Source organism: Egretta garzetta, unplaced genomic scaffold (genome assembly GCF_000687185.1).
Source record: "Egretta garzetta isolate BGI_Z169 unplaced genomic scaffold, ASM68718v1 scaffold91, whole genome shotgun sequence".
Taxonomy (NCBI): domain Eukaryota; kingdom Metazoa; phylum Chordata; class Aves; order Pelecaniformes; family Ardeidae; genus Egretta; species Egretta garzetta.
Window position 1 is genome coordinate 4,563,502 of NW_009258661.1, and position 10,105 is coordinate 4,573,606.

Here is a 10,105-nt window from a genome sequence, read left to right on the forward strand (position 1 = left end):
TGCATCCCCTGCTTCGCCCTCTTCTTCTTCTGCAACCCCGCCACCGTCTACAAGATCTGCGCCTGGATGCAGCTGCTGGCAGGTACCCACCGGCACCGGCCGCCCCGCGGGGTCAGCTCCGCCGGGTTTTGGGCCGGGTGATGGGCGAAGGGGGGGTGGAGGTGGGGGGGATGAGGGGTTCGCCAGGACGGCAGCGCCAAGCGGTGGGTGCTGGCACCCGGAGAGCCCCGGGCACTGGTAGCAGGGCCCCTGGCCGCAGGGAGCACCGAGGTTGCTCGAGGAAGCTGGGCTGGGTCCAAGCACTGCGGGGCCAGGGTGACAGGAACCAGCCCCAGGGCTTCCTGGGACACCCCGGCCAGACACTGGCACTGACAGGGTACTGGGAATGGGCACCATCTCGGGACACTGGCATCCGGGGAGCCCCAGGCACTGGTAGCAGGACCCCTGGCCACCCGGAATGCCAAGGTTGCCTGATAAAGCTGGGCTGGGTACAAGTACTGTGGATCCATAGGACATCCCATCCAGGAACAGGCCCCAGGACACCTCAAGAGCTTCCTGGGACACACTGGCCAGGCACTGGCACTGACAGAGTACCAGGAATGGGCCCCAGCTCGGGGCACTGGCACCTGGGGATCCGCAGGCACTGGTAGCAGGGCCCCTGGCCACAGGGAGCACCAAGGTTGCTTGAGGAAGCTGGGCTTGGTCCAAGCACTGCAGGGCCAGGGTGACAGGAACCAGTCCCAGGGCTTCCTGGGACACCCAGGCCAGACACTAGCACTGACTGAGCACCAGGAACAGGTTGCCAGCTCTAGACACCGGCATTTGGGGCTCCATGGGCAGAGGCTGGCTTCAGGGAACACCAGGGTTGCTCAGGGAAGCTGGGCAGGGTACAAGCACTGCAGGGCCGTGGGACATCCCAGGCAAGAGCTGTTCCCAGGGTGCTCCAGGGCTTCCTGGGACACCCAGGCCAGGTGCTAGCATGGACTGAGTACTAGGAATGGGCACCTGTTCTGGGCACTGGCACCCAGGGCTCCCCAGGCAAGACCTGATCCCAGGGAACCATGGGGCTCCCTGGGACACAGCAGGAAAGCTGGATCAGGGACCCACCTCAGGGGACCCTGGTACACCCCAGTCAGGGACCAGCTTTGGGACACCCTAAAACAGGGACTGTCCCACAGAGTCAAGGACCAGCTTCAAGGATGCCCTAGGACACCCTGGACCTGGGACCAACCCCCTGGGGACCCAGACCCCCCATCAGAGCATCCCACATCAGAGAGTAGTCTCCCTGTCTGCCCAGCCCCAAGGGCATCCCTAAGAAAGCCCACCCCCAGGGGATACCCACTTTAGGGGAACGCCCAGCCCCTGAAGGGACCCCATCACTGGCAGGAGCCCATGCTTGGACCCACCCCCCCCCAGCCCTGTAAAAGCACCTGTGCACAGACAGACCCTTCAGCTCCCCCTTAAAGAGATGTTGTGCCCAGGCCCCCTCCCTCCCTCCAGCACCATGAAAAGTCTGTGACGACAGACCTTCCCCAGCTCTCTGCATAAGAGAGCCCAAGTACAGTGCTTCCCACAGAGGGACACCATACATTTACCTTGGTGTCTCCTCAGAAGTGACCATGGGCTCAAGCCCAGTCATTCCTCCCCAAAGTGGCCCTGTCTATAGATCCTCCTTAGCTCCCTCCACAAAAGAAACCCCACCATAGATGTACTCCAGCACCCTCAGAGACTCACTCCTCAAAGGGACACCGTACAATAACCCAAACTTTTCCCCACAAGGGGACCTGATGTGTATATTGATAAGGATCCCAAGTATCCCCCTGTGTGCAGACCTCCAAGCTGTCCTCACAGAGGGTCTATCCTTTTGGGAGAAAGACCCTGAGAAGAAATGCTGATCTTCCTCCGGTAGCAGGACCCTTCACTTTCTTCTCTCTCCAGTTTTACTACATGTGGAAAGGCGTTGTGTTACTCCCCACTGCATACAAAATGTGAATAGACCCAGAGCTTCCACTGGAAGGCCCCAGAGCCCCCCATATTCATAATGAAAGGACCCCAGTCCACCCCCCCTTGGGAGAAGGGCCACAGTCATTGATGTGGGAGGATACAGTCTCCCTCCCCATGCTAGGGGCTTGCAGCTAGCCCAGCTCTCTCCCCTTGCAGCTGGCTTGGGCTGGAAAGCCTGACCTCCCCTCACCCAGATCAGGACCACAGCCAGACCTGGAGCTGCCTTGGCTTATCGAGAAATTCCTTCATCTTTAATTTTCCCTGCCCCAAAGATTTACTGGTTTAAAGCAAGCTCAGAGCCCAAATCCTTCCAATTGTCGGCAGCTTAATCAAGAGGCTTGGAGTGCCCAGCCAGTGCTGCTGCTGCACAGGAAGCTGTGTGGCAGAGGGCACTACACCAAAGGCAGCCCTGGGCTTCCTCCCCAGTGCCTCCTGTCCTGCTCCTGCTCAGGCTTGGGTGGCCACAGCAGCAACCTGCTGCTGTTACCTCTAGGTACCCCTTGCCCTGCCCTGGGGCTTTGTCCCTGCTCACACTTTGCACCTTATGGCTACACTTGTGCTGCTCACAATTGCACTTGTGAGAACCCCAAGTTCATGGCTTGCTGGCGCCATGGGACAGCTCTCCTGGCTCCAGCTGGCCCAGGCTTGTCTCGAAGCACTCCCAGAGCAGCATGGCTACGCAGCCTTTCTGTGTCAGGGAAAGTCCAATGTGGCATTAACAGAGACTGGCCATCCACCTGTCCTGACACAGGGCAGCTTCATGGGAGCGTCTGTCCTGCAGGAGAGGCTGGTGTCACCACCAGGGAGGGCCAGGACACAGAGGTGGTGGGTTGGGGTGTCCTGGGAAGTAGGAGCCTTGTCTGGGTGGTGTCGGGCAGGGCTGAACTTCCCTAGACATACGTATCAGAGGCAACCACAGGTGGATGCATTACCTTGCGCATGGAGAAGGAGCTGCTGTGACCCATGGAGAGGACACTGTGGGCCAAATACCAGGGATGTGGCCCGACGCAGGCTCCAGCACAGCGTGATGGCAAGCTTTGGAGATTTACCTGCCTGGGAGGTTGGAGGGTCATGCCAGAGCAGAGGGCTTGGAGGGGCAGAGAAGGGAAAGGCATTCCTCCTGCCTTGGTGAGGTTTTAGCTGAAGGAGGACTCACAGAAGTAAAAGTGAGGCCCAAAGTTTCATGGTCTCACTGGTGAAAACCAGGTAAACAAGGTGAAAGGCAGAGAGATGGGGCAGGGGTGGGTCCACCCCGTCCCTACGGGATGGCCTGTGCTGAGCGAGGGCAGAAATGGGCTCTCCAGAGGAGAAAAATCAAGAGCAGGAAGGTGGGGGAGGAGGAGAGGAGGAGGATCAGGAATTCAGTATCTTTTTCAGAAAAAAAAAAAAAAGTTTAAATCATCAATGTCTAATTAGTGGACGACAATCAAGGAAGGGTTTAATTAGAGCTTCACAGAAAGCTCCAGCTCAAAAGCCACTGCCCCCCTAGGAGGAAACTGGATCTAATTAAGAGGAAAGACTCGGCTTTATCGCAAATAGAAACGTAGCCATCTGCCCTGTTCAAAATCCCAGTAACGCAAAACTGGAGATTTTGCTAAATCCTTCTGTTATAAAACCAGAAATGGGCCTTTAACATGAGCACATCAACAACTGTATGACTGACAGCACCCTGATGCCACCCCAGTCCTCAAAATTAGCGGAGGAGCTCCTTCTGAAAGTCCCACAGGGATGATGCTTACTTGAAGTGAAATGGGCTGAGTGGGTGACCCCTCTCGTCTGCCCTCCCTGGAGGGCAGGTACAGGAACAAGATGAAGGCAGCTGGGCTGAGTTTGTGGATGCCTCCATTCCAGTGACCACACAGCAGTCACTCGCTGGGGGCCAGAGCACAAGAAGATGTCACCACCACCACACACTGAGGAGGCTGCCCAGGAGCCTGAGCATTTCCTCTGATTCCCTAATTCTCTGCTGTGACATAAGACGTGGTCACCCTGTGAGTTAACCTTGAGCTTTGAACAAAGTTGTCTGGGTGCCCGGCACTAATGCCAGAGTGAGAGACCCCAGCCACTTCCGCGTGGCAGCGTGCCCACATGCCTCCCATGAGGACAGCTGCTCTGAGCAGGTCTGGGGCTCTGTTTTCAGGGTGGCTTTGGTTCTGTACTTACAGTCTGCTGAGGGTCAAAAGAGGCAGCCAGCTGAGCACACAGCCCCTCCTTGCTCAGAGGAAGTGACTGGCCACCTTTGAAGGTGTTTCCCCGCGCATCAAATCCGGCAGTCAGCATGGTGAGATCTTCCAGCTCCCTTAGGCCAGGCACAGGCATGACACATGGGGTGCCTTTCCACCTGGGGCCATGTCAGTGGCTATGGGGCTGGGATTTGTCTTTATCAGTGGCACTTTGGAGTTAATTGTGCAGCGTCCAGGCACCTTGCCCAATGGAGAATGTGATAATACATATCCATCTCAGCCCTTTTTGCCTTTGGGACACCCCCTTTGGAGCTACACTCACCTCTTGGATGGGCCCTTCCCACCCACCAGCACATGAACTGGGAGCAGAGGCAGAGCCTCAATCAGCAGCTTCATCTTCTGCACGTGAGCTGCCTTTCCCACCATATGGGTTGGGACCGCTCACACAGTGCAGCTGCATGGTGTCGTTTCGGTGTGTCTGTGGAGAGGAGTGGCTAGGAAGGCCATTGCCAACTGCCAGGCTGAGCTGCGTGGTGGGGTGGGGTGGCTGCAGCCTTCCGGGAGAGCAGGGTCTGGCCTGAGCGAATGCTGCAGCCCTGAAACACTCCCCAGTGCTGGAGGCGATGTGGTGGCTCTGCTGAGCCACATCAGGATGGGCTCGTCTTCCCAACTGGTACTTGCTGGAGAGCCAGCTCCTCTCAGAGACAGTTTGAGGTTTCAAAAAAAATTGTTCTCATGGATATAAAAGTAATTCATTGACATTCTTAATGAAAAAACTGAAAGATGGCTACCACTGCTCCAAAACAGCTAGGAGCGTAACTGGGACAGCTGCTGGGAATGAGGGTGAAGTAGCCTCAAGCCCTTTCTCCGCCTGAGAGAGAAATATTGCCGATATATGATCTTCCAGGTGAACTGCTTCCACCTGCTGACCTTGCAGCAAAAAGAAGACATCACTGCAAAAAAACTGCGTTTGCTGAATTATCAGCTTCTGGCCCCAGAAAAAACTTTCCTGAAGATTTCCTCTCTCCTTCCTCTGTCTCTCTTGTCGTACAGCGGGGACAAGAGCAGCAATGCAGTGCAGACCTTGCATGCATCCATCCAGTGTCTTGTGTTCCACAGCAGCCAGCCCCGGGCTTCGAAGGCAGCGTAACCCTCCTGTAGTAGCTGTGAATGCGCCTGCAGACCCGCAGGGAGAGGCTGAGCTGGGCATTTCCGAGCTGCTCGTGTCCTGGAGCTTACATCCCTTCACTGTTGTTCCAGATAAAGTAACTGTCAGTTCTGATTCATACAAACTTGTAACTCTATTCTGAATCCCGCTGATTTTTTGGCTCAGAAACAGCCTGTGGAGCAAAATGCCCTAAGGGAGCTCCTGTCTGTGTAAATGGCCGGTGCTTGCCATCCTGAGCATGCTGCCTCTAGTTTTCATTTATTTTTGAGGAATTTCTATTTTTAGGAGGCAGGAGGTGGGGGGGGCTCTGTTTGTTCCCTTTCCTTTTGGTGCTCAGCTCTCAGGAGGCTTCTTAGTGAGAAGCAGCCACTGCGGGCCCAAAGGCACCTCACATCTCCAGTTCCCCTGGGGATTCGGGGCTGGTGTGCAGTGCCCAGGGGCACTGGATCCCCAGTGGGGACCCCCAATGTGCCATCAGCAACGTGCATGAGGGGCAGGGGACAGCCAGCTCGCTGAACCCAAGGGAGGGCAAGCCACTGCCCACGGGGCCAAATGCGTTGCTGACCCAAGCTGTGTTTAACAAGCTCCTTTGGGACCCAGAAGTTGCTGGTTTTCCCCCAGTTACCCCCACATTTTCCAGTTTTCAGCCCCTTGTGTCCTGTGGCAGTGGGATGCTCTGTGCTATGTGGGGAGGCCAGGTCTCTCAGCCGCAGGGTATGTCTTAACCCCTTCCACCTGTGGCAGGTGAGAGACGTAAAAGCCAGTCTTCACCCAAACCTGCAGACTAAACTAGACAGCAAAAGTGATTAAAAAAAAAAAATCATATTTGAATCCTGCAGGCACAACTTCATGGGACTGGGGCGGCACTGGGATAACCCCAGTACTTGAAAAACGCATGGATTACTCAGTCCAAATTAGCAAAATGCACCTTCTGCCAGGAGGAGCCGCCTCATCTCTCTCTGCTAAAATCTCACTCCAGTGTTGCAGCCTGAGTCATAACATTGAATTCCCTTCAATTAATTTCTTTTGTGAGGGTATCAAAAGCCCTTGAGATTCCTATTTCATTTCTATGGGACGCTGAGCACTGAGGAGTGGGAAGCCATGAACAAGCTGCAAAACCAAGCTGAGAAGTGCCCGTTTCCCCAGGGCCAGAGCCCCAGCAAGATCCCGTGGGCAGTCTTGCAAACTGCAGCTGTCTCATCCTCTTTCTGTGTACACCCTGCCCCAGTGATCACCGGAATTCCCAGTCTCAAATCCATCTGTCCAACTGGGAAAACTCTGGAAGAGGGAGTTGGAGGCCAGGGCCTGGGGGAGGAATGGCAGCTGTGGGGTGCAATGAAGCAGCTTGCTGTCCTTGGTGCCACTGGCAATGGGGATTGGCACCATGTTCTCAGAAGAATGGGAATTAAAACCAGAATGGATGGGAGTTAGGTTATTTTTTTCCTTTCTAATAGCGGCTCTTGTAGGAGTCATCACATAGTGTTTTTTATGCAGTTGCAAGGCATAGAAATAGGCTGTTTTAAACAAAACCCAACGTTTTCCTGCAGGTCTGCAAGGCACCTCAGGGCACTGGGAGGCAGGTGCTGGCAGAACGGTGCTGTGGGTATTGGGACGGGCAGGCAGAGCCCCATCCTTGCACCCCTCTGACCGGCTTGTTGAAAAAGACAGTGCCGAGGTCTGTGGACTGTGTGGGGATCCCCTCCTTGTTCTTGCTCTGCTCTTCAGTGTCGCTCCTTGCTGAGGGCACGGGAAGGTGTTTCCAGGACATCAGGCAGCCTGGGGACACGTGGAAAAGGGAATTGCTTATGACAGAGCAGAGGGCTCTGCTTGCTTCTGGCAAAACGTAGGACAGATGGGAGGAGGAGAGCGCTGCGCTGCTCTTTGGTGGGAGGGGACCTGCCTTCGGTGGCATGGCCCCACCACAGCCACTTCCCAGTGAGGCGCTTGTGGGAAGAGGCCGGCCATGCTCGGGCAGAGGCATTTGGGTACACATAGTGGCTCTCGCCCTGGTAGTAAATTCGTAGTTTAATTCTCTCTGGCAAAGAGGGGCTGTGAGGTCTCGGGCAGAGCTCCTGGAGCTGCTCTGTGGGCCAGGGCCAGACTCTCCTTGCCCCAGTACTAGTGCAGAGTGGGCACATGGGGAGAGGAGGAACCAGGGCAGGCAGATGCAGGCTAAAGCCAGCACCAGTAGTCCTGGAAGTGGCCATCGCTGCCTGTCCCCTGTGGCTGTGTTGTGACAACAGGCTGCACGAGTGACTTGCATGCCGTGTGTTTTTCCCATACCTTTTTGAGCTGCTCTCTGCTTTTGCCTTAAACCCCATCTCTTGTATCCTCCATGAGTGCTGTAGCCCTCCAGCATGTTAATCTGCTGCCTCCTGCGTCACTGCCCCGTCCTGCCACCTTTGGGACCTGCTGATGTCCATGCAGCTGTGGTGTGTGCAGAGCGGCGAGCTCTCAGCAAGCTCCTGCTTTACCCGGGCAGCCGGATCCACCTGGAACACAAATAAATGCCCAGAAATGTAGAGGAAATACTGATGCTTGCAGAGTCCAGGGAGAGACCCAAGTGCTGCTGTTCTGCTCCTGCAAAGGACTGACCAAGGGCCATGCACAAAAGCTGGGAGCCCACCCGAGCCCCTGCTGGTGCAGGTAAAATCGGCACCTGATTTTTCTATTTTTCCGGTTTTTGGTTTGGTTTTTTTTTTTTTTTTACTTAAATTTGCCTTCTCCTCCAGCCCTGTTCTCTTCTGGGCCGAGAGGGGCTGTCGCTGAAGGCTGCTGGCACCCAGGCAGCTGGAGAGCTTGCCTTGCCACTTGCCGTGCTTTCCTCCAGCCTCACTGCACTCTTTTCTCCTCCTCACCGATTTTGGCAGAGCTGTTGTGGCTGTGCCCATTTCCAGGGCCAAAACCACCCCCTCACCAGGGATGGCCATAGAGAACCTTAGCGTTTTTTGCAGCTGCACTGCACTGGGAACTCAGCGGGGTGCTAAAATTCTCTTGGCACCTCTGCTTTCCCAGGTGAGTCCCCAGCACAGGTCTGCTGCTCCTCCTCACCTTTAATTCAAGCACTTGGCTGAATTAAATGGCATCTAGCTTGAAGGTGCCCAGGTCAGCAGGCAGGCCAGGTTGCTGCTCACCATTTACCGTGCAGCGCACAGCATCAGCGCCTATTATGTTTCCTTTCAGAGGGAACGGTTTTGGGTTGGTCTGGTCCCAGCAGACAGGGAGTTCCCCCAGACACAGCCATGCTTGGCTGGGAGTCCCTGGTGACGACATGCTGGAGATGCCGGCTCCTCACACGTGCACTGCACTCCACTGCCACACTCCGGAGTGGCACCGGGGCTGCGTATGGTGGTAAATCAGCTTGCAGAGCTTGCCTCTGTCTGCAAAGATGCTTTTACCAAGCAGGTTTGTAGTGTGGATAGAGGAGGCAGAGGCTGGGCAGCAGTTGGCGGGTGTGCCAGTGCTGGTGTGCGGGCTGCGAGGGCGACTCGCCTCGGCGTCCCTGCCCTTTCCCGGGGAGAGTGGGTGGTGCAGCTCATCAGGATGCAAGGGCCGTGCCAAGTCCCGGTGCGATGCCCTGTGCTCACTTCCCCCTGCTCCTGGGACTTCCCTTCCCTACCAAGAGCAGTTAAAAGCTCACGTCAGCACCCCGAGAACTCGCCAGGGGCTGTGGCCGCAGCAGCACGCGTGCCCGGCCGGGTGTTTGCCGTCCCTGCAGCAATAAGGGACGGGAGGCACTTTGTCACTCACGTGAGCACAAGCCTCTCAGTTCTCTCTTAATCCAGGACAAAAATACTCACAGCACACCGCAGCTCCTCTACAACATTGTTAATATTTTTAGCCTTCCCAGCTGATACGGGGTGAGGAGCTTTTGTACTGGCTGTAGTTAGAAAAAGCATCGCCTCCTTACCTTGACAGTCACAGGCGTTTCCCTCCCTGTTCATCCTGGTGCTCCCCGATGTCTCCCTGCTCAGCGCAGGGCGTGCGGGAGGGAGGCACGCTGAGCAAGCGAGCCCCCTGGGAGCGGTGCTTGCAGGGCTGCGGGTGGTCGGATGTGGGTGCTCCTGGGGATGACAACCCTCTTGGCAGGCAGCATCCCTGCCCCTAGCATGCCAGTAGCTCCCACCCACGCGCAGGGAGCCTGCGGTGATGAGGAAAGCCTGTGGGGAACCACTGATCCGGTGGCTGATGCTTGAAGAAACCAAGCCCCTGATATCTCTGTTAGTGCGTGGGCCAGGTTTGGGGCAGCCATGCACGAACACAGTCCCTGGGGCTGCCAGGCAGTGGTGGCTGTCAACTGCCTGGCTGCATGGGGCCACACGGTGGGCTCACTGCCGGGCACGGACTGCACTCACGCGCTGACTGGGGGGCTCAGCGCCCAGCACTGCCACCCCTGTGTCCCCTCTGATGCTTCTCCTTCCTCTCCCCCCACAGCGCTCTGCCTGGTGCTGGGCTGCATGATCTTTCCTGACGGCTGGGATGCAGAGACCATACGGGACATGTGTGGGGAGAAGACAGGGAAGTACTCCCTGGGCGACTGCTCCGTGCGCTGGGCTTACATCCTGGCCATCATCGGCATCCTCAATGCCCTCATCCTTTCCTTCCTGGCCTTCGTCCTCGGCAACCGGCAGAATGACCTGCTGCACGAGGAGCTCAAGACAGAGAGCAAAGGTGAGCGCTGTGCTGCCGGGGGTCTGGGGCCCCACGCCACGGCCTTGGGGGATCCTGGGTGGGAATAGCCTGGGGGGCT

General features: G+C 56.6%; 1 protein-coding gene across 1 annotated transcript in view; it reads left to right on the forward strand.

The window, feature by feature from the left end:
• Positions 1-10,105, forward strand: part of LHFPL4 (LHFPL tetraspan subfamily member 4) — a gene marked incomplete at its 5' end in the record, with an annotated part of 10,514 nt that continues 409 nt past the window's right edge. The window contains 2 exons of the mRNA XM_035903818.1: positions 1-82; positions 9,790-10,026. Of these exons, the coding sequence (XP_035759711.1) occupies positions 1-82; positions 9,790-10,026 (319 nt within the window). The remainder of the gene's footprint in view (positions 83-9,789; positions 10,027-10,105) is intronic.